This window comes from Lithobates pipiens, unplaced genomic scaffold, assembly GCF_037356315.1.
Source record: "Lithobates pipiens isolate NorthernLeopardFrog02 unplaced genomic scaffold, aLitPip1_a1.2 Scaffold_3, whole genome shotgun sequence".
Lineage (NCBI taxonomy): Eukaryota > Metazoa > Chordata > Amphibia > Anura > Ranidae > Lithobates > Lithobates pipiens.
In genome coordinates this window covers 270180073-270205072 of record NW_027507790.1, presented here as the reverse complement: position 1 = coordinate 270205072, position 25000 = coordinate 270180073, and the positions used below count along the sequence as shown (strand labels likewise).

At 46.8% G+C, this 25000-nt stretch overlaps 1 protein-coding gene across 9 annotated transcripts in view; it reads right to left on the bottom strand.

Annotated features, from left to right (window-relative positions):
* UNC13B (unc-13 homolog B) overlaps positions 1-25000 on the bottom strand; it is a 626059-nt gene that overhangs the window by 14623 nt on the left and 586436 nt on the right. For 8 of the 9 annotated variants that reach the window (XM_077463165.1, XM_077463167.1, XM_077463166.1 and 5 more), the window contains 2 exons: positions 11390-11446; positions 8093-8173 (listed from right to left, as the gene is read on the bottom strand). In XM_077463165.1, the coding sequence (XP_077319291.1) occupies positions 8093-8173; positions 11390-11446 (138 nt within the window). The remainder of the gene's footprint in view (positions 1-8092; positions 8174-11389; positions 11447-25000) is intronic. The other variant, XM_077463164.1, reaches the window with a different exon arrangement.

Here is a 25000-nt window from a genome sequence, read left to right as displayed (position 1 = left end):
AAATATAGAAAGAATATTATACTTGACTGCTGCCCTTCTGCTGCAGTCTGCTAATCATTCACAACTCACTTGTTCCACAAAGCTCTTTATCAGGACTGGTAACTTGGTCTGTCTAGGGTGCTACGGTACATAGGCTTGGGTGCGGTACAGTCTGCTGTTCTGTAAGGACCGCTATCGGTCCACAATACATAGGGTTGCCGTGCACTACTGCTGACCGCTGCCCTATACTGCAGCAGTCCTTCATTGGTATAGGGACTGACGTACAGTCTGCTAATCACTAACACACAACCTGCTTGGTCCACAAAAGTTCTTATAAGGACTGGTAACTTGGTATAGGGTGCTACGGTACATAGGCCTGAGTGCGTTACAGTCTGCTGTTCTGTAAGGACCGCTATCGGTCCACAATACATAGGGTTGCCGTGCACTACTGCTGACCGCTGCCCTATACTGCAGCAGTCCTTCAGCGGTATAGGGACTGACGCACAGTCTGCTAAACACTAACACACAACCTGCTTGGTCCACAAAAGTTTTTATAAGGACTGGTAACTTGGTATAGGGTGCTACGGTACATAGGCCTGAGTGCAGTACAGTCTGCTGTTCTGTAAGGACCGCTATCGGTCCACAATACATAGGGTTGCCGTGCACTACTGCTGACCGCTGCCCTATACTGCAGCAGTCCTTCATTGGTATAGGGACTGACGTACAGTCTGCTAATCACTAACACACAACCTGCTTGGTCCACAAAAGTTCTTATAAGGACTGGTAACTTGGTATAGGGTGCTACGGTACATAGGCCTGAGTGCGTTACAGTCTGCTGTTCTGTAAGGACCGCTATCGGTCCACAATACATAGGGTTGCCGTGCACTACTGCTGACCGCTGCCCTATACTGCAGCAGTCCTTCATTGGTATAGGGACTGACGTACAGTCTGCTAATCACTAACACACAACCTGCTTGTTCCACAAAAGTTCTTATAAGGACTGGTAACTTGGTATAGGGTGCTACGGTACATAGGCCTGAGTGCGTTACAGTCTGCTGTTCTGTAAGGACCGCTATCGGTCCACAATACATAGGGTTGCCGTGCACTACTGCTGACCGCTGCCCTATACTGCAGCAGTCCTTCATTGGTATAGGGACTGACGTACAGTCTGCTAATCACTAACACACAACCTGCTTGGTCCACAAAAGTTCTTATAAGGACTGGTAACTTGGTATAGGGTGCTACGGTACATAGGCCTGAGTGCGTTACAGTCTGCTGTTCTGTAAGGACCGCTATCGGTCCACAATACATAGGGTTGCCGTGCACTACTGCTGACCGCTGCCCTATACTGCAGCAGTCCTTCAGCGGTATAGGGACTGACGCACAGTCTGCTAAACACTAACACACAACCTGCTTGGTCCACAAAAGTTTTTATAAGGACTGGTAACTTGGTATAGGGTGCTACGGTACATAGGCCTGAGTGCGTTACAGTCTGCTGTTCTGTAAGGACCGCTATCGGTCCACAATACATAGGGTTGCCGTGCACTACTGCTGACCGCTGCCCTATACTGCAGCAGTCCTTCATTGGTATAGGGACTGACGTACAGTCTGCTAATCACTAACACACAACCTGCTTGGTCCACAAAAGTTCTTATAAGGACTGGTAACTTGGTATAGGGTGCTACGGTACATAGGCCTGAGTGCAGTACAGTCTGCTGTTCTGTAAGGACCGCTATCGGTCCACAATACATAGGGTTGCCGTGCACTACTGCTGACCGCTGCCCTATACTGCAGCAGTCCTTCAGCGGTATAGGGACTGACGCACAGTCTGCTAAACACTAACACACAACCTGCTTGGTCCACAAAAGTTTTTATAAGGACTGGTAACTTGGTATAGGGTGCTACGGTACATAGGCCTGAGTGCAGTACAGTCTGCTGTTCTGTAAGGACCGCTATCGGTCCACAATACATAGGGTTGCCGTGCACTACTGCTGACCGCTGCCCTATACTGCAGCAGTCCTTCATTGGTATAGGGACTGACGTACAGTCTGCTAATCACTAACACACAACCTGCTTGTTCCACAAAAGTTCTTATAAGGACTGGTAACTTGGTATAGGGTGCTACGGTACATAGGCTTGAGTGCGGTACAGTCTGCTGTTCTGTAAGGACCGCTATCGGTCCACAATAGATAGGGTTGACGTGCACCACTGCTGACCGCTGCCCTATACTGCAGCAGTCCTTCAGCGGTATAGGGACTGACGCACAGTCTGCTAAACACTAACACACAACCTGCTTGGTCCACAAAAGTTTTTATAAGGACTGGTAACTTGGTATAGGGTGCTACGGTACATAGGCCTGAGTGCGTTACAGTCTGCTGTTCTGTAAGGACCGCTATCGGTCCACAATACATAGGGTTGCCGTGCACTACTGCTGACCGCTGCCCTATACTGCAGCAGTCCTTCATTGGTATAGGGACTGACGTACAGTCTGCTAATCACTAACACACAACCTGCTTGGTCCACAAAAGTTCTTATAAGGACTGGTAACTTGGTATAGGGTGCTACGGTACATAGGCCTGAGTGCGTTACAGTCTGCTGTTCTGTAAGGACCGCTATCGGTCCACAATACATAGGGTTGCCGTGCACTACTGCTGACCGCTGCCCTATACTGCAGCAGTCCTTCAGCGGTATAGGGACTGACGCACAGTCTGCTAAACACTAACACACAACCTGCTTGGTCCACAAAAGTTCTTATAAGGACTGGTAACTTGGTATAGGGTGCTACGGTACATAGGCTTGAGTGCGGTACAGTCTGCTGTTCTGTAAGGACCGCTATCGGTCCACAATAGATAGGGTTGACGTGCACCACTGCTGACCGCTGCCCTATACTGCAGCAGTCCTTCAGCGGTATAGGGACTGACGTACAGTCTGCTAAACACTAATACACAACCTGCTTGGTCCACAAAAGTTCTTATAAGGACTGGTAACTTGGTATAGGGTGCTACGGTACATAGGCTTGAGTGCGGTACAGTCTGCTGTTCTGTAAGGACCGCTATAGGTCCACAATAGATAGGGTTGACGTGCACCACTGCTGACCGCTCACCTATACTGCAGCAGTCCTTCAGCGGTATAGGGACTAAGAGTTTTGTCACAGGGTCATTTAAAAAATGACATGCAGAGGAAGAGGCAGGCCCTTCCGCAGGGGTGGTAGGGGTAGGGCAGGAGCAACAGGCTTGAGCCAAAGTGGGAAGTTGCAGAAGGTGCGTTCAATTACTTTAAAGGATGCACCAGACTTGGTTGAGTGGCTCGCTCAGCCTTACTCTTCTGCACCCTCCTCATCCTCTCGATCTGCACCCTCTTCTTCACTCTCTGCTATGTGCACCCCCAAAGACACTACCACCAACAACACGACCACCACCACCACCACCACATACCTTCCGCTTGAGTCACTGGAATTATTTTCCGATCCATATCAAGAGGACATTTCTGATGCGCAGCCACTCTTGGTATTGGATCAGGAAGAGGAGGTAGCAACAAGCGCTACTCAGCAGTCTGACGCCAGTACCCAGATCAGCCCAAGGAGGAGGTTGGTCCCCGGTGTTGCTGCCTACTCTACTTATAGCGGTGGGGAAGGTGACGTTGATGATGACGTGTCTAGTGATGTCACGTGGGTGCCCACAAGAGAGGAAGAGGAGGGGAGTTCAGAGGGAGATATGGACCAGCAGATAGGGAGGAGAAGCAGCAATGACTTACATTGCACAGCAGGGACAAAGCAGACTGCAAATGTATCAGGAGCGAGTCATCGACCATGTACGGTCACATCTGGCGCTCCCAGGACACCGGCACATGGCTCCGCAGTGTGGGCTTTTTTTAACGTGTCCGCTGCTGACAATAGCGTTGCCATCTGCAATCTTTGCAGTCAACGCGTTAGTCGCGGTAAGCCCAATACTCACCTAGGGACGACCGCCTTAAGAAGGCACATGAGCAGCCATCACCGAGCCCAGTGGGAGCAACGGAACACACAAAGCCACACTGCAGGCTCTCACCGTCCAGCCTCGTCTTCTACTTCTCCTTCTCCTCTCTCCTCACAATTGTCCTCCACTCCACCTTCCATCACGCCAAGCTCACATTTTTCTGCAAAAAGGCAGGCTTCCGTGGGCCTAATGTTTGAGCGTAAAAAAATGATGACGCCGGATAACCCTCTTGCCCAACGGTTGGCGGCTGGCTTGTCAGAACTCATAGCCCGCCAACTACTGCCATATAAACTGGTGGACTCGGAGGCCTTTCGCAAATTTGTGGCCATTGGAACACCACAATGGAAGGTCCCAGGAAGGAAGTATTTCTCAGAGAAGGGCATCCCAGAGCTATATGGCCATGTTCAGCGGCAAGTGAATGTATCTCTGGCACACAGTGTCGGTGCCAAGATACATCTGACCACAGACACGTGGTCTAGCAAACACGGGCAGGGAAGGTATATCAGTTTTACTGCCCACTGGGTGAACCTTCTGACGGCCGTCAAGCATGTAACCCGTGGCACCCGTGTAGATTTGGTTTTACCGCCACGGATTGCATGCAGGCCTGACTCTTCTTCTCCTCCTCCTACTCCATCCTCCTCCCTCTCCTCCTCAGCTGCCTCCTCCTTTTCCGCTGCTAGCGTCTCTTCCACTGCACCGCCCAAGCTCCCCAGAACCTATTCCACATGCCAGGTGAGACGTTGCCATGCCGTGCTGCGTCTGTTGTGCCTGGAAGCAAAGAGCCACACTGGCCCGGCACTCCTTTCAGCTTTGCGTTCACAGGCAGATGAGTGGCTAACACCGCTCAATTTGACAGTTGGTAAAGTGGTGTGTGACAACGGTGCCAATCTGCTTAGCGCATTGAAACAGGGCAAAATCACGCACGTGCCGTGCATGGCACACGTCTTAAACTTGGTCGTGCAGCGATTCCTTGTCAAATACCCTGGGGTCCAGGACATCTTGCGGCAGGCAAGGAAAATCTCGGCCCATTTCAGAAGATCTTACACGGCCATGGCTCGCCTTGCTGACATTCAGCGGCGACACCATCTGCCGGTCAGACGTCTTATTTGCGATTGCCCGACGCGATGGAACTCAACCTTCTATATGCTTGATAGGCTGCTCCAGCAGAAACGTGCAGTTAACGTCTACCTGTATGAACTCTGCGAAAGAAACGGTTCTGGGGAGCTGGGTTTTTTTTCACCGCGCCAGTGGCTGCTCATGCGCGACACATGCAGACTTCTGCGGCCATTTGAGGAGATCACCAAACTGGTCAGTCGCAGCCATGGCGCCATCAGTGACATGGTACCTTATGCCTTCTTTCTGGAGCGTGCATTGCGTCGTGTCATTGATCAGGCTGTGGAGGAGCAGGAGCGGGAAGATGAGGAAGTCGCAATGCTGGATGAATTCCCAGGGGGGGCTACTCTATCTGAGACAAGTCAACAACAGGAGTCTGATGAGGAGTCAGAGGAGGATGGTGCCGGGGCGGATGAGCAGGAGCAAGAAGAGCATGCTTTAAACCTTTCTGGGATCCCTGTTGTGCGAGGATGGGGAGAGGAGAATGAAGAGGACGACATTATCCTGGATGATGAGCAGGAGCCAGGCCACCACACCGCTTCCACTTTAGTGCAAATGGGGGCCTTCATGCTCCAGTGTTTTAATAGGGACCCCCGTATAAAAAGCATGAGGGTCAAGGACCAGTACTGGGTGGCAACGTACTTAGACCCCCGGTACAAACACAAAATGGCGGAAATGTTACCGCCGTCGCAGAGGGCTGTCAGAATGCAGCACTTCCAGGCCTTGCTTCGAGAAATGCTGCATTCTGCTTTTGCGTGCGCTGGCAGAGGAGCAATTCCCACTCCCAGAGAAGGATTTGCGGGTACCAATCCAACAGCGCCTGCAAGAAGAGGCCGGTTTGAAGATGTGTTGGTGACTTCGGATATGAGGTCATTCTTTCAGCCGACCCATCGACAGGTGTCATCCGGATCCAGCATCAGGGAACGCCTAGACCGTCAGGTGTCCGACTACATTGGGTTAACGGCCGATGTGGACGCTCTGAGGAGTGATGAACCCCTAGACTACTGGGTGGGCAGGCTTGACCTCTGGCCAGAGCTTGCCCAATTTGCAATCGAACTGTTGGCTTGCCCCTCATCCAGTGTCCTGTCCGAAAGGACGTTCAGCGCAGCAGGGGGGATTGTGACCGATAAGCGTACTCGCCTAGCTCACCACAGTGTTAACTACCTCACATTTCTAAAAATGAATGAGGCATGGATCTCGGAGGAATTCAACACATGTGATCAGTAGACCATGTATATGTCTATAAACAATTTTTGGAATCAAGCACACAGACCTTCTTAATTCATTTGGCTCACTTCCCTGACCCAAAAAAGCACACCGTACTATATGCCCCTACCCTCCTCTTTGAAGAGGTTGAGCGGTGTCATATTTCTACTGGGGCTGCTTATTATGAGGGGTTCCCACCATCCCTGTGCTGTGCTGACTTCCTCCTGGGTGTTCTTATTATGAGGGGCTCCCACCATCCCTGTGCTGTGCTGACTTCCTCCTGGGGGTTCTTATTATGAGGGGATCACACCATCCCTGTGCTGTGCTGACTTCCTCCTGGGGCTGCTTACGGTGCTGCTGTCAGCGCTGTATGTCACGGAGCTGCTGTCAGCGCTGTATGTCACGGAGCTGCTGTCAGCGCTGTATGTCACGGAGCTGCTGTCAGCGCTGTATGTCACGGAGCTGCTGTCAGCGCTGTATGTCACGGAGCTGCTGTCAGCGCTGTATGTCACGGAGCTGCTGTCAGCGCTGTATGTCACGGAGCTGCTGTCAGCGCTGTATGTCACGGAGCTGCTGTCAGCGCTGTATGTCACGGAGCTGCTGTCAGCGCTGTATGTCACGGAGCTGCTGTCAGCGCTGTATGTCACGGTGCTGCTGTCAGCGCTGTATGTCACGGAGCTGCTGTCAGCGCTGTATGTCACGGAGCTGCTGTCAGTGCTGTATGTCACGGAGCTGCTGTCAGCGCTGTATGTCACGGAGCTGCTGTCAGCGCTGTATGTCACGGAGCTGCTGTCAGCGCTGTATGTCACGGTGCTGCTGTCAGCGCTGTATGTCACGGAGCTGCTGTCAGCGCTGTATGTCACGGAGCTGCTGTCAGCGCTGTATGTCACGGAGCTGCTGTCAGCGCTGTATGTCACGGAGCTGCTGTCAGCGCTGTATGTCACGGAGCTGCTGTCAGCGCTGTATGTCACGGTGCTGATGTCAGTGCTCTGTATTACGGTGCTGCTGTCAGTGCTCTGTATCTCCTGCACCCTCTTGTTTGCCTACCCTGGTCCCTGACCTTCCCTCTCCTCCATTGCCTTCATTAGCTCCATAGTCCTGAATTGTCAGAACAATTTCCCAAATAAAAAAAAAATGCTTGTAGTTATCGATCCCAAATTCACCTCATACATGTATTATGCTATTGTCCAGGTGGTGGGACTACGTGCTACCCCCTAATAATTACCCCGTGGCCGCAAATTCGACCTAAAGGTTTGCGAAATTCGCCTCCCATTGAAGTCAATGGAGCCCGCGGCGAACGGTCGTTTTCGCGAACGTTTGTGTCCGTTCGCGTTTCGCGTTCGCGAAACGTCCCGTCGGAAGTTCGTCCATCACTACAATTAAGCCCTACATTAGTATGAAATGCGTCAGTCGTGGAGTCTGTGTCTGACATGATTTTGTGGCTGAAAAAGGAATAAAGCAGACCAAGCCCTATGTTAGGGTGAAATGCATCAGTAGTGCAGTCTGTCTGATATGATTTTGTTGCTTAAAGAGGCATAAAGCAGACTGTCCTATATTATGGTGAAACGCGTCACAAGGAGCCTGTGACCGGTGCGATTTTGTTGCTCATTAACTTTTTTTTCAATCTGTGGCAAATGAAAAAAAAAAAGGTCAAATAAAGATGAATTGAAACCAGTTATAACTTTGATGACAATTTGGATGGCTTTGAAAAAACAGCAACACGTGACAAAAAAAAAAAAAATATGTCCAAATGCAATGAAAAATTCCAATCTAATAACAAAATAATATTGATATGACCAGATTTTCAGTGTTGGGTTTACCTTGATAGTATCCAGAGCCAGATCCATGACCGCACATTGCTTTGGGGTCAGACTCCGAGTCTCTTCTCGAACCATGTGATCCTGGAACAATAAGAAATGGTTACCACCCAACAGCAGAGACCCGCAACTGCCACTAGATGGCTCTAGAGCTGTCACCGGGACTGCCAATCTCCATGGTCACTTACCCATAACAGAAGGACTTACTGCCCATCCTCCGCTTTGGCACAGAGAAGCTCATTTTACAGAATCGTAATTTAAATATAAGAATATAAAACCACTGAACTTCTTACAGGTATTTTTTTGTGCTATTGCCAACAAATGAATGAATTTAGAAATACACATTGAGAACGTCTGGGCATTCTAGTGTGTAAAATTCCCCTTGCGTCTGGTGAACCTCAAAGTTTTGGTTCCCAGCACAGGCTTCTATAGCCACATCTGATGGATTCCGCTGAGGGTGCAGGTTAGGTGAAACGTCTGTGTTGACTCTATACACCCCGAAAGCAAGAGAAACGTTCCATTCCGGCACACTATACAAGCCCGTCCGTCACACGAGTGATAGGAGCCTCAGCTTAGCCTAAGTCTCGCCCTGCCTATGGGGCTTAGTAATGGAGGTCCATGACAAAAGACTCCATGACTGAGACCCACGATGGGATGAAATGCATCGGTGGCATGGCTTAAACGGAGCTGGGCTGAGGCTGCTATCACTTGTGTTTTCAAACAGGCTTTGTATGGTGTGGATGGACCATTCTCCTTGCTAACCACCAAACTAAGGAGTATTTTTTAATGACCACCAGTGTACTAGACTTACCAACTTTCTACACAAAAGGACATGAAGCTGATATTTATTGAACACAACATTGTAATAACACCACAGCAAACACATAAGCATACTTTGCAAACATCTAGACCATTCCACGTGAGGATAAGGACATGTGACATTCCATGACATGCTATACCTAAGAGGAAGCAGTCATGTGACGATTAGTGGTGAACGAAAAGCGAGGACATGATATAGCAAGCTGTCATCATGCCGAGTGCAACACAAAACACTGTCATGTGACACCGCAACAATGCGCAACGGGAAGCTGCAAGCCCAGCCATGTGGCATTCCATGCAATGACCGCAGAGGTTTGGGTAAAGGACAATTACGGGAGATAATGAAAATTCAGTAATGGGTTTTGGTATGCTAATGAAAATTTGTAAAACATCACAAGCTGCTGAATATAGAGCAGTGATTCTCAACCAGGGTTCCGTGGAATCCTAGGGTTCCATCAGAGGTTGTAGGGGTTCCTTCAGCATTGGGCAATTTCTACCTCTCTGATAAGTTCCCACCGACACCATTGATCTTGTTAGCTATCTGTAAGGAGGTAATTCTTCCCAATGACCACAAGTGTAAGGACCATTCTTCCCACTGACCATCACACTATTGTATCATGAGTTGTAGATTTCTCATTTTTAGCAGGGGTTCCCCGAGACCAGAGAACTATTTCAAGGGTTCCTCTGTTTTGAAAAGGTTGAGAAAGGCTGATATAGAGTATACAGTATAGTAAGCGAGCATTGTCACCCTAGGACAGAAAGTCTGTTACTGGTAGGGTCACCAAATGAGAATAAAGGATAAAAAGCCTAAAAAAAAAAATCCAATGCAGCCACCACATCTAAAAGGCTGGCAGGAATGATGTGCTAAGGTTCAGACCAAACCCACATGAAGTTGTCACATAATATTGGCCGCCAGCCCAATGAGCTGTGGTTGTGGAATTCCCCACCTTGCAAATATATGTTACAAATGGGAGGGGATACAATCTGATATCATTATCCAAATATGACAAATGGGAGGGGATACAATCTGATATCATTATCCAAATATGACAAATGGGAGGGGATACAATCTGATATCATCATCCAAATATGACAAATGGGGGGGGGGGGATACAATCTGATATCATCATCCAAATATGACAAATGGGGGGGGATACAATCTGATATCATTATCCAAATATGACAAATGGGAGGGGATACAATCTGATATCATTATCCAAATATGACAAATGGGAGGGGATACAATCTGATATCATCATCCAAATATGACAAATGGGGGGGGGGGGATACAATCTGATATCATCATCCAAATATGACAAATGGGGGGGGGGATACAATCTGATATCATCATCCAAATATGACAAATGGGGGGGGGATACAATCTGATATCATCATCCAAATATGACAAATGGGAGGGGATACAATCTGATATCATTATCCAAATATGACAAATGGGGGGGGATACAATCTGATATCATCATCCAAATATAACAAATGGGGGGGGGGGTACAATCTGATATCATTATCCAAATATGACAAATGGGGGGGGGGGGGATACAATCTGATATCATTATCCAAATATGACAAATGGGGGGGGGGGGATACAATCTGATATCATTATCCAAATATGACAAATGGGAGGGGATACAATCTGATATCATCATCCAAATATGGCAACCGTGGCCCTTTTTGAACATGGTCATGGACCAAATATGGCCACTTGGCCAAAAAGTCAGGAGCATCCCTGCCCCTTTGTTACGTGCGGATGCAGGGAGAGGAATTTCAGGGCCTTCTATTAGGTGACAGCTTCCCACAGGTTTAGCCTGAACCTTAGCTCATCATTACTAGTAACCTAAAATATATTTCATTTTTGGGTTTAGATATGCTTTAACCTTTATCAAGAAGGGACCCTTTATGGTCCCGAAAAGGTGGATACGTATTATGAAGAACTTGGATCCATCTCCTTGTATTTATCTACTTTTAAGAGATTTCACCTCACTTCCTATGTCACCATCAACACAAAAAGTACCAAAAACCATTCCATGCAAGACAAAGGCAGCAAAAAAAAAAATGCTGGAGGTTCTAATCCTTCCCACCTTCCTCCATAATACAAGCTTTGTAAGGAATTCTACTTTACCGTGGAAACCAATGTTCCTCCCCTAAGTATTAACTTGCAGTAGACAAAGAATTAGGTGGAGGGTGGCGGAAGGGACTCAGACTGGCCATGGTAGGTTGTTGGTGGCTGCAGCAAAGTTGCCAGCATAGGTCATTCAGCTGCGGAGGAATCTTGTTAGGGTGGATAACACGCCCAGAGGATTCATTAACTTACCAAATTCCACAAAATACTGAATTTTCATTATAAAGTGCACACATCCTTTAAGACGTTGTTTGAGGGACATTGGAGGCATGCAGTGAGGGACAAGACACATTACACGCTAAGCTCTGGAAATGCTACAAGCAGCACACAACAATGAACTATACCTTCAGCTTTGATAACTGGCCCAGTTCCTTTGCTGCACTGAAAATCAACTGAGTCCCCTGAGAGCCCAGGGAGGAAAGAGAAGAGAACATGTTATAGTCAAGAATAAGCTTTCATAGTCACCTAATGGTGACTACAAGTACCTTCATCCAATCAAATTCTAACAGCTCCAAACTTTAGAGCTCCAGTTATTTCACGGGTAATCCAAGTAACCTGGAAGGCTGTCTCTTTCATGCCACCTGATCACAAAGGTCACCATCTGCAGATGCCTTTAGTGACCACTGTCTATCAGCACTGCAGATTTTAAACTAATCCTGTACTGCCGTATTAAAGTCCTGCTTAACAGCAGACACCACAAGGAACCTCCTTTATTACCCAGGAAAGTCTCCTCGGTGCTCCTTTGTAATTTAGTTTCCTTGACTGCATGGCCAAAAGCATTCAACGGCCATTCCATTGTCCAAGGAGAAAATGTTCAGGAAGAGCAGTTTTATTGGACGGGGCTTGGGCAACTGGTGGAGATGCCCATGTCCCGTCCAGTGAGGGCTTTTCAAAGATGGCAACTTGTGGAGTCTGCTCTTAAGTCCTACATAAGAACAAAAGCCACAAGAAACATCCTTTATTAGCCTGAATAGTCTCCTCAGTGCCCCTTTCTGATTTAGTTTCCTTGACTCAATGGCCAAAAATCATCCAAAAGCCATTCCATTGTCCGAAGAGAAAATGTTCAGGAAGAGCACTTTTATTGGACGAGGCATGGGCAATTGATGGAGATGCCCATGCCCCGTCCAGTGAGGGCTAATAAAGAAAGCAACTCGTGGTGTCTGCTCTTAAAAGCGGAACTAAACCCAATGACTTAACGGTTTCAAAAAAACAGTCACATTGCCAGTTGAGGATCAGAGGCCACGATGGTAGCTTTCTTGGCTGAAGAAGAGAAGAGGGTTTAGTTACGCTTTAAGACCAAAGACATGCAGGTAGGTTAATTGGCTTCTGTCCAAAATTGGCCCTAGTATATGAATGGGGACCCTGGATTGTGGGCTCCTTGAGGGTAGAGACCAATGTGAGTGTGCAATGTACAGGTATAGGGACAATTGTAGACACTCACTCAGGTTGAACTGGATGGACTGGTGTCTTTATTCAACCTAACTATTAAACCTACTTACCGGTAAGAGAAAAAACTAAAAGGCATCTTATTAGCCAGAAAAGTCTCTTCAATGCCTCTCTCCAATTTAGTTTCCTTGACTCCATGGCTAAGCGATTTCAACTGCCATTCCATCATCCAATTGGAAACTGTGCAGGAAAAGCAGCAGCTAGCGGAGCATAGCCCTGAATCAGGCCTCTAGTAACAAAGGAAAACTAAGTCACAGAGGTACACAAAGGTGGCTTCTGTGACTAAAAGAGGTAATAAACACTTTGCTGTGTCTACTTCTAGGCAGGACTTTGACCTTTAAAAGCAGAAAATGATCTCGGTTCTCAAACAGATCATAGGCCCAATGATGCTTAAAGTGGTTGTAAACCCTTACAACACACTTTGACCTACAGGTAAGCCTAGATTAAGGCTTACCTGTAGGTCCAAGAAATATCTCCTAAACCTACACGGTTTAGGAGATATTTGCCGAAAAACAGGCACCGCTGTCTACGGTGCATGCACTGAGCGCGGCACCGTCAACGACGAAGATGCCGCGCGTGGTGGCTCCCGTGCGCATGCGCGGGAGTGACGTCATCACGGCTTCGCCGAATGACAGCGTCGGAGCAGCGAGACCCACCGAGAAGATGGATGCGCCGGACTACAGGGGACAGCGGTAACATTGCTGGCTCCTGTGTCAGGTAAGTGACACATAATGGACTACTATGCGATGCATCGTAATCCATTATGCTTTGCCTTTGCAGGGAATGAAAGAGGAAGTAAACTCATCATGGTTTACTTCCTCTTTAAAGTGGTTGTAAACCCTTACATATACTCAGTGACGGGCCCTCGGGTGATACGCAGAGATGAAACAAAGGCTCGCACATAAATTGTACTCATTTATCTGCAGTCCTCTCTTCTCTACATCTGTAAAAGTCCATCATTTACAATGCATTTGTGAGCTTTAGAAGGCAGGGAGCAGAGATCTGATGTCACACACTGTACAGCACTGAGTGTAATCTGAGACCTGAGTGGAGGGAATAGACCCCAACTTCTACACAGTATCATAGGGAAACATGTACAGCTGAGGCTGTCAATCATGCTCATATCATCACGCTGTGTGCTGGAGGGGGCATGGCCCCACGCCCTGGGATTCCTTGGTGTCCGCATAAAGTGACAGATAGCAGAGGGAGGACAGAGCAGACAGGATTCACACTAGGTGCTATATATTAAGATAAGTACACACTATATGAGGATATGCATTGTTCATTCATTTATTTTAGAGGCTTACAACTACTAGGTCAATTAAATTGTTCATAAGGCATGCCAAAGTGGCGTCTCAGTCATTATTATTGTATGTCAGCTTAGCCTACCTTAAATCCCATTGTAGTGTGATGAACCAGGGCCAATAGCTTCTTCTACTGAACATTTACTGTAGTGCTAAAATTTTGTGGACACCCAACCATCACATCACCATCATCCATAATATCTACCGATATAGCCCAAAGTATGTCGACCCTCCCCTCCCCCACCTTCAACTGATTGAGTTCAGGTGTTCCTTTGAAGGGCATTGTTAATTTACTACAGCATACAAAGACATCTTAAACAATTATGTGATACTGAATGATTACGAGCCAGGTCTTCTCATGCACCATCAGAACCTGACCTCACAAATGTTCTCCCGGGTGGATGGGTACAAATTCCCACAAACACATTCCAAAATATTGCGGAAAACTTTCTCTGAACTGTGGACGTTGTTAAGAGCCACAAAGGAGGGTCAACTGCCTATCAACACCTATGGTTTTGGAATATGGTATCCAACAATCTCACGTAGGGTGTGATGGTCAAGTGTCTAGAAGCATTTAGCCATATAATGTACTATGAGAAATGTATTCCGCGCTGATCAATTAGCAAGCTCTTCAAACTTTCAGGGGTAGGACTTCCAGGGGTAGGACTTCCAGGGGTAGGACTTTCAGGGGTAGGACTTTCAGGGGTAGGACTTCCAGGGGTAGGACTTTCAGGGGTAGGACTTCCAGCGGTAGGACTTCCAGGGGTAGGACTTCCAGGGGGAGGACTTTCAGGGGGAGGACTTTCAGGGGGAGGACTTCCAGGGGTAGGACTTCCAGGGGTCCGAAAAGAGGAAGACACATATAGGAAAGGTGGAAAGTGCTGCACACCCCTAAAATACGAAATATACAAAAAAGACATTCCCCAATGGGGCTTTTTGGCAGCAGATGGCAAAGTCAAATACCTTTATCATAATTGTATATAAAGAAATTGATTTATTAAAAAAATGTCCAATGTCATAGTATATAGTTCGATACAATGGGGAGACGGGGGCGAACATCAGAGACCTCTCGGATTCCCTAAGCGGCTCTTAGAATCTTGGGTGATAGGAATACCCATTCCACTTTTGAGCGGTAAATATACTACCATTGGCTCACCTAATGTTATCTACATTGACATGTTTTTTTAACTCTGAATTTATGTAAATTCTTCCAGATCCATTTGTCCCCCTGAAGAGACCATATATCGGTCGAAACGCGTCGGGGCTCAACTACTATATAATACTATGTAATACAACAATGTGCAATTATACATGTTTGTTTTATTGGATTGTGGAATATGTAATGTGTATTCTTTGAACCAGATGATATACTGTACACATTGTATCGAACTATACTATGACATTGGACATTTTTTGAATAAATCAATTTCTTTATATACAATTATGATAAAGGTATTTGACTTTGCTATCCTGCTGCCAAAAAGCCCCATTGGGGAAATTCTTTTTTGTATTGTGGACTTCCAGGGGTAGGACTTTCAGGGGTAGGACTTTCAGGGGTAGGACTTTCAGGGGGAGGACTTTCAGGGGGAGGACTTCCAGGGGGAGGACTTCCAGGGGGAGGACTTCCAGGGGGAGGACTTTCAGGGGGAGGACTTCCAGGGGGAGGACTTCCAGGAGGAGGACTTCCAGGAGGAGGACTTCCAGGAGGAGGACTTCCATGAGCAGGACATGGAATGCAATAATGAGTACAAGTAATAACAGTTGACATCTCGTTTGTGGCTGCTCTTCAACCGCAGTGCAAAGCCTTTGGGGTAAGGAAAATAAATCATGCATGTCCGGGATAAATTGGGGATCTCCACCAGACTGCTATATTTTCATGTTCTGCTAAGACCAGTATATGAAGACCAGTCCAGCACAATCCTTGACCATGTAAGGACAAGTTTGTCAGGGTGACGATGGAGGTGTCTCCAGGGACGTGGGCTAAACGATGGACAACAGATGTAACCAGAATTACCCCAAGAGGGACAGGTTATTCAGCAGGATGCCGGTTCACTAATGGAATTTCACTACTTGAGATGAAAGAGTTGGGTGACGCTAGCTATGTCATTTAGGGTACGGAATGAAAGTCAAGAGCTGAAAATTTCCAGACTCCTTAAACATCACTACAAGTGAGCATTAAAAAAAACGAAAGAAACCCAATCGTTTAAAGCCCCCCTCCCCATTCACCTGTCAGAGCCCTTGGAAATACCCAGTACTTCTGGAGATGGAGGAGCATGCAACCTTCCCCCCCCCGTCCTCCCATTAGGTAGTAATTGGCCAATTGCCAGGTCACGAACTGTCATGTGGGGAGGAGAGAAGGTAAGTAACCCTGTGTAGGCTCCAACAGAGATTGGACTTGTTGCTCCCTAAGGGCAGTGTGGGAGCCTGTAGAAGGTGCATTGTGTTGAAGACCAGGCTATCAAAAAGAACCTGCCACTGAATGGGCAAAGTGGTTGAATATCTCTCTCTCTCCTGACTGTCTGTGGAGAGATCTAGGAAACTTCACCTCTCAACTCCCACCCAGGACTGTGGTTGGGACCCCTTTATAAAGATAACCTGTCTTCCTCCTGTGTTAACAATGGCTCCATCTGAAGCACTCATAGCAAACAGTTCTCAGCAGTGCCATGGGTGTTGCCGGGCTTTTGGCAGTGGGTGCAAGGTTAGAACACGGGCCTTTTGGGGGTAGTTGTGTTTGTTGCACAGGCACAGGGGTGATGCCCCCACCCCCCCAAAAACTTACCATCGTCTGTCAGACACACAGCAGGACCCAAAGAGAAGGGAAAACAGAGTCAGAGAGGCTTTGTTCAGTGTACTCACTCCTACTCTCTCCTGTACAGTGCCTTGCGAAAGTATTCGGCCCCCTTGAACTTTTCAACCTTTTGCCACATTTCAGGCTTCAAACATAAAGATATAAAATTTTTGTTTTTTGTGAAGAATCACCAACAAGTGGGACACAATTGTGAAGTGGAACGAAATCTATTGGATTTTTGAAACTTTTTTAACTAATAAAAAAATGAAAAGTGGGGCGTGCAAAATGATTCGGCCCCTTTGCGTTAATACTTTGTAGAGCCACATTTTGCTGCGATTACAGCTACAAGTCGTTTGGGGTATGTCTCTATCAGTTTTGCACATCGAGAGACTGAAATTCTTGCCCATTCTTCCTTGCAAAACAGCTCGAGCTCAGTGAGGTTGGATGGAGAGCGTTTGTGAACAGCAGTTTTCAGCTCTTTCCACAGATTCTCGATTGGATTCAGGTCTGGACTTTGACTTGGCCATTCTAACACTTGGATACGTTTATTTGTGAACCATTCCTTTGTAGATTTTGCTGTATGTTTGGGATCATTGTCTTGTTGGAAGATAAATCTCCGTCCCAGTTTCAGGTCTTTTGCAGACTCCAACAGGTTTTCATCCAGAATGGTCCTGTATTTGGCTGCATCCATCTTCCCCTCAATTTTAACCATCTTCCCTGTCCCTGCTGAAGAAAAGCAGGCCCAAACCATGATGCTGCCACCACCATGTGTGACAGTGGGGATGGTGTGTTGAGGGTGATGAGCTGTGTTGCTTTTACGCGAAACATATCATTTTGCATTGTGGGCAAAAAGTTTGATTTTGGTTTCATCTGACCAGAGCACCTTCTTCCACATGTTTGGTGTGTCTCCCAGGTGACTTGTGGCAAACTTTAGACAAGACTTTTTATGGATATCTTTGAGAAATGGCTTTCTTCTTGCCACTCTTCCATAAAGGCCAGATTTGTGCAGTGTACGACTGATTGTTGTCCTATGGACAGACTCTCCCACCTCAGCTGTAGTTCTCTGCAGTTCATCCAGAGTGATCATGGGCCTCTTGGCTGCATCTCTGATCAGTCTTCTCCTTGTCTGAGCTGAAAGTTTAGAGGGACGGCCAGGTCTTGGTAGATTTGCAGTGGTCTGATACTCCTTCCATTTCAAAATGATCACTTGCACAGTGCTCCTTGGGATGTTTAAAGCTTGGGAAATCTTTTTGTATCTAAATCCGGCTTTAAACTTCTCCACAACAGTATTACGGACCTGCCTGGTGTGTTCCTTGGTCTTCATGATGCTCTCTGCGCTTTCAACAGAACCCTGAGACTATCACAGAGCAGGTGCATTTATACAGAGACTTGATTACACACAGGTGCATTCTATTTATCACCATCAGTCATTTAGGACAACATTGGATCATTCAGAGATCCTCGCTGAACTTCTGGAGTGAGTTTGCTGCACTGAAAGTAAAGGGGCCGAATAATTTTGCACGCACCACTTTTCAGTTTTTTATTTGCTAAAAAAGTTTAAAATATCCAATAGATTTCGTTCCACTTCACAATTGTGTCCCACTTGTTGGTGATTCTTCACAAAAAATTTAAATTTTATATCTTTATGTTTGAAGCCTGAAATGTGGCAAAAGGTTGAAAAGTTCAAGGGGGCCGAATACTTTCACAAGGCACTGTATATGAGAAGGTGACCTCTATATATGGGAGGCAGCTCATAAAGCACATGAAAGACCAGAACTCAGGTATAAAAAAAAACCTTTGACATTTTTAAAGGTCCAACTGCTTAGCCTTCTACATAGAACTTTCCACCAGTGGACTCTCTGCTGAGGTCAGACCCCCCCCCCCCAATCCTCTCTTCCCATGCTGAGTCAGACTTACAGCTTCACCATCAACTCATGCTCCCCGTTGATCGCCGAGCTCGAGGTCTTACTCAGCTCATGTTGGGCATGTTGAACCTCAGCAGAGAGACCACTGCTTCCGGCCTATAGAACAAAGTCTTTCTCTACAGCACGCTGGCTCATCTACTCTGCGGGACTTTTCACACCCTTCCTTTCAATGCATCTGGTCAGTGTTAAGCAGATTTTAACAAATCCCATTGGGCTTCAAAGGAGACCTGTAGTGAAAGAAAAAGCGCGCTGCTTTGGTGGAAAAAGCTTAAAATTCTAGTTGCTGATCCAGTGGCTTCGGACGATGCTTAGAATACATTGTGACCTCATGGCTACCTTTGCAAACGTCTTTGCAAATGTTTAAGCATCCTTGGTCAAATGACGTGGTCTGATCAAAAAGTTAACCCAATGGCTCCAATATTTTGAGATATGGTGTGCGCTCGTGGTCCGCAATTGCCAGGGCTGCAACAGTCGGACTTCAGGTGTCTCCGGACCCTCAAACTGAACGGTTTTCTTCAGACCACGTAAGTAAAGCAGAAAAGGAGCCACATACAAATATTACATATTTGATACTCTAAATATCCAGTTGTAGAAAAACGTTCTCTGCCCAGTACTAGACATGCCCAAAAACATGTCATCGTTGTACACAGGGCGTGTCTAGTATGTCAAGTCCTTCTGCTCTGCTGCCCGGATTCCCACTATCCCAGTACAATGCAATTTATCTCTGATTAATCACAGCTGCATTGAAGATTACACAGAGAAAAAAAAAAGAAAAAGCAGTCTGCCAATGTTTATCAACAACATTGCTCAGCTGCGAATACAGAAAGTTACATTAAAAACATTGTATCATTTGTATCTTTCTGCGTTTCGCATCTACAGATCAAAGGGATGAACTTCGATCTGCAGATGAAGAGAGTTAACCACTTCAGCTCTGGAAAGTTTTACCCACTTCACGACCAGGCCATTTTTTGGCGGCGATACGGCACAGCGTTGATTTAACTGACAACTGCGCGGTCGTGCGACGATGTATCCAAATAAAATATATGCCTTTTTTTTCCCAACAAATAGAGCAGGGATCTGCAATTAGCGGACCTCCAGCTGTTGCACAACTACAAGTCCCATCATGCCTCTGCCTCTGGGTGTCATGCTTGTGGCTGTCAGAGTCTTGCTATGCCTCATGGCACTTGTAGTTCTGCAACAGCTGGAGGTCCACTAATTGCATATCCTTGAAATAGAGCTTTCTTTTGGTGGCATGTGATCACCTCTGCGTTTTATATTTTTTACGCTATAAACAAAAAAAGAGCGACAATTTTGAATTTAAAAAAAAAAAAATATATATATATATTTTACTTTCTGCTATAAAACATTCACAATCAATTTTTTTTTATAAAATGTCTTCATCAATTTAGGCCAATATGTATTCTGCTAAATGTTTTTAGTGAACAAAAATCCCAATAAGTGTATATTGATTGGTTTGCGCAAAAGTTATAGGGTCTACAAACTATGGGATAGATTGAGGGACTTTTTATTTTTTTACTAGTAATGGCGGCGATCAGCGATCTTTAGGGGGACTGCGGCAGACAAATTGGACACCGACACTTGACACTTTCTGGGGACCAGTGACACCAATACAGTGATCAGTGCTAAAAAAAAATGCACTGTCACTGTACTGATGACACTGGCAGGGAAGGGGTTAACATCATGTGTTCCCTGGGAGTGCTTTCTTACTGTGTGAGGGATGGTTTAACTGTAGGAAGACCGAGATCAGTGTTTTATACTTAGCAGAAATACGAGATCTTTGTTTTCCTTACTAGCAGAACGGCGATCTGCCTTGTTTACATAGGCTGGCCGGCGTTCTGCCTCCCTCCATAAAAGTCATCTTGAGGCAAATCCGCCGATCAGACCACTTTTACGTGAAAGCGGACCGCCCGCTGTTTAACCACTTCAGCCCCGGAAAGATTTACCCCCTTCCTGACCAGAGCACTTTTTGCGATGCGGCACTGCGTCGTTTTTACTGACAATTGCGTGGATGTGCGACGTTGCACCAAAACAAAATTTACGTTATTTTTTCCCCCACAAATAGAGCTTTCTTTTGGTGGTATTTGGTCGCCTCTGCGTTTTTTATTTTTCGCACTTTAAACAAAAAAATGTGTTTTTGAATTTTGAAAAAAAGCTATATTTTTTTACTTTTTATTATAATAAACACAAAAAATACAAATAAATACAAAAATATATATAAAACAAACTAATTTCTTTCTCAGTTTAGGCAGATATGTATTCTTCTACATATTTTTGGTAAAAATAAAAATCACAATAAGTTATAATTGATTGGTTTGCGCAAAAGTTGTTATTATTATTATTATATTTTTTATTAGTAATGGCGGCGATCTGCGCTTTTTATCGTAACTGTGACATTATGGTGGACACATCGGACACTTTTGACACTATTTTGGGACCAATGACTTTTATACTGCAATCAGTGCTGTAAAAATGCACTGATTACTGTGTAAATGACACTGGCAGTGAAGGGGTTAAACACTAGGGGGAGATCAAGGGGTTAAGTGTGTCCTAGGGAGTTATTCTAACTGTAGGGGGGGGGGGGGCTCACTACAACATGACAGGGAGCTGGTTTACATAGGCATCTCCCCGTTCTGCTGCTCTGTCAAACGTTCGCGGGACAGCGATGAACATCGAGCCCGCGGGCACGGCCACGGAGTATGCAGCGGGCGGCACGTGAAGGCCCACAATGCCACGATTTAAAGGGGACGTACCTGTACGCCCATTTGCCCAGCCGCGCCATTGTGCTGACGTATATCGTTGTGCGCTGGTCAGCAAGGCGTTAAAAAGATACCGCAGTTATGGCAGCTATCTGCTGCCATAGCGAAGGTATTTAACCTCCTCGCGCCCGCCCTATAGCCGAATTACGGCCGTAGAGCAGGCGCGTTCGTTCGGGCGGTCGTCCCTGGACGGCCTGATGTTTACTTCCGCAATGCGCGCCGCCGCGGGCGCGCATCGCGGAAGTTCTGTGTTCGCCGTGTCCCCGGGACAGGCAAACACAGATCGCTGTAAACGGCCAATCACAGCGGCCGTTTACAGCGTGATCGGCGTGTCCAATGGGAGATGATCTCATATGTAAACATATGAGATCATCTCGCAGCGCCGCTCTCCTTCCTCGCACAGACAGTGCGAGAGGGGAGAGATGAACGGCTGCAGCGGCAGCCGTTCTGATTCTGGAAAAAAAAAAAAATTAAAAAAATGAAATAAAAAGTGCCATCCGCCCCAGCAGTGCCATCCGCCCCCAGCAGTGCCATCCGCCCCCAGCAGTGCTATCTGCCCCAGTGCCATCCACCCCAGTGCTACCTGCCCCCAGTGCCATCCACCCCAGTGCTACCTGCCCCCAGTGGCCATCCACCCCAGTGCTACCTGCCCCTAGTGCCATCCACCCCAGTGCTACCTGCCCCTAGTGCCATCCACCCCAGTGCTACCTGCCCCCAGTGCCATCCACCCCAGTGCTACCTGCCCCCAGTGCCATCCACCCCAGTGCTACCTGCCCCCAGTGCCATCCACCCCAGTGCCACCTGCCGTCAGTGCCACCTTGCCCCCAGTGCCACCTGCCCCCAGTGCCACCTGCCCCCAGTGCCACCTGCCGTCAGTGCCACGTGTCATCAGTGCCACATAGTGCCATCTGTCATCAGTGCCACGTATCAGTGCCATTTGTCATCAGTGCCACCTGTCAGTGTCACGTGCCATCTGTTGTCAGTGTCACGTGTCATCAATGCCACTTATCAGTGCCATCTGTCATCAGTGTCACGCGTCATCGGTGCCATGTATTAGTGCCATCTGTCATCGGTGGCACATATTAGTGCCACGTATTAGTGCCATCTGTCATCGGTGCCACGTTTCAGTGCCACGTGTCATCAGTGCCACGTATTAGTGCCACGTGTCATCAGTGCCACGTATAAGTGCCACGCGTCATCAGTGCCACATATTAGTGCCATCTGTCATCAGTGCCACATATTAGTGCCATCTGTCATCAGTGCCACCTGTCATCATTGCCACGTATCAGTGCCATCTGTCATCAGTGTCACGTGTCATTGTCCTGGTGCTTCAAAAGTGTAATAAATAGTCAACAAGTTAGATGTGTAACTTATGTTCCTAGAACACATGATGGCGCTACCTGCATGTTGGGCCTCTCTATGTGGTCAGGCTGTGAAAAAGTCCCACACGTGGTATTGTAATACTCAGGAGGAGTAGCAGAATTTTTTGGGGGGTGTCATTTGTGGTATACACATGCCATGTGAGAGAAATAACCTATTACAATGACAATTTTGTGGAGAAAAAAAAAAAAATGAAAAATCTTAATTTTGCAAAGAATTGTGGGAAAAAAATGACAACATCAAAAAGCTCACTATACCTCTTACTAAATACCTTGGAATGTCTACTTTCCAAAAAGGGGTCATTTGGGGGGTATTTGTACTTTCCTGACTTGTTCGGGTCACAAGAAGCGAGATAGGCCACCAGTACATCAATGTGATCAATTTTGTGCGATTCGCACCACAGCTTCTAGACTCTCTAACTTTCACAAAGACCAAATAATATCCACTAATTTGGGTTATTTTTACCAAAGACATGTAGCAGTATAAATTGTGACCAAAATTTATGAAGAAAAATTAATAATTTGCATAATTCTGTCACAGAAACAAAGAAATATGCGTTTTTTTTCAAATTTTCGGTCTTTTTTCATTTATAGCGCAAAAAATAAAAACCCCAGAGGTGATCAAATACCACCAAAAGAAAGCTCTATTTGTGGAAAAAAAGGACAAAAAATTCATTTGGGTACAGTGTTGCATGACTGAGTAATTGTCATTCAAATTGTGAGAGCACCGAAAGCTGAAAATTGGTCTGGTCAGGAAGGTGTTTAAGTGCCCTGTAAGCAAGTGGTTAACATCAAAGTAATGACGTATATATACAGCGGGCGGTAAAATAACAGTGTATGTAATACGTTTTTAAGTTAACTGCTTCCCGACCGCCTCACACAGATATACTGCGGCAGAAGGGCGCGGCCTACAGGCAGAATTATGTACATGTACGTTGCCCTTTAAGAGGCGGCGTGTGGGATCGCGCCGGGAGCTTTGTGAGCACGATTGCGGGCCCCGCGGACTCGATGTCAGCGGAGGATACCCGCGATCGTCTCATGGAGAGGAAGAACGGGGAGATGCTAATGTAAACAAACATTTCCCCCGTTCTGCCCTAGTGACAGGACACTGATCATAGCTCCCTGTAGTCTGGAGCGGTGATCAGTGTCGTGTCACACACAGCCCCCCCCCCAGTTAGAATCACTCCCTAGGACACACGTAACCCCTACAGCACCACCTAGTGTTTAACCCCTTCGCTGCCAGTGACATTTACACAGTAATCAATGCATTTTTAATTGCACTGATTGCTGTATAAATGTGAATGGTCCCAAAATCACGCCAAAATTGTCTGATCTGTCTGCCACAATGTCGCAGTCACGATAAAAATCGCTGATCGCCGACATTACTAGTAAAAAAAAATGCTATAAATCTATCCCGTTTTGTAGACGCTATAACTTGCCCACAAACCAATCAATATAACAGGCAGTCCCCGAGTTACGAACAGGTTTGGGACTGCCTGTTTGTTCTCAAGTCGGATTTGTTCGTAATTCGGACGCGCATGCGCAGAATGGCGTTTTCCGATGTTTCCGGCTGTTTCCGACTGCGTTTTCCGCTGTTTTCCGCTGTTTCCGACCCCGTTTTTCCGATGTTTTATGATGTTTTCCGCTGTTTCCGACGCCGTTTTCCGCTGTTTTATGATGTTTTCCGCTGTTTCCGACGCCGTTTTCCGCTGTTTTATGATGTTTTCCGCTGTTTCCGATGGCGTCTTCCGCTGTTTTCTGATGTTTCTGACGCCGTTTTCTGATGTTTTCCGCTGTTTCCGACGCCGTTTTCCGATGTTTTATGATGTTTTCCGCTGTTTCCGACGCCGTTTTCCAATGTTTTATGATGTTTTCCGCTGTTTCCGACGCCGTTTTCCGCTGTTTTATGATGTTTTCCGCTGTTTCCGATGGCGTCTTCCGCTGTTTTCCGCTGTTTCCGATGGCGTTTTCCGCTGTTTTATGATCTTTTCCAACATCGTTTTCCGCTGTTTCCGACTGCATTTTCCGCCGTTTCCGACTGCGTTTTCCTCTGTTTCTGACGGTGTTTTCCGCTGTTTCCGACGGCGTTTTCTGCTGTTTCCGACGGCGTCCTCTGCTGTTTCTGATGGAGTTTTCCGCCAGCGTTTTCCTCTGTTTCTGACGGCGTTTTCCGCTGTTTCCGACTGTGTTTTCCGCTGTTTCCGACGGCGTTTTCCGCCGTTTCCGACGGCGTTTTCCGCCGTTTCCGACTGCATTTTCCTCTGTTTCTGACGGCATTTTCCGCTGTTTCCGACGGCATTTTCCGCTGTTTCCGACGGCATTTTCCGCTGTTTCCG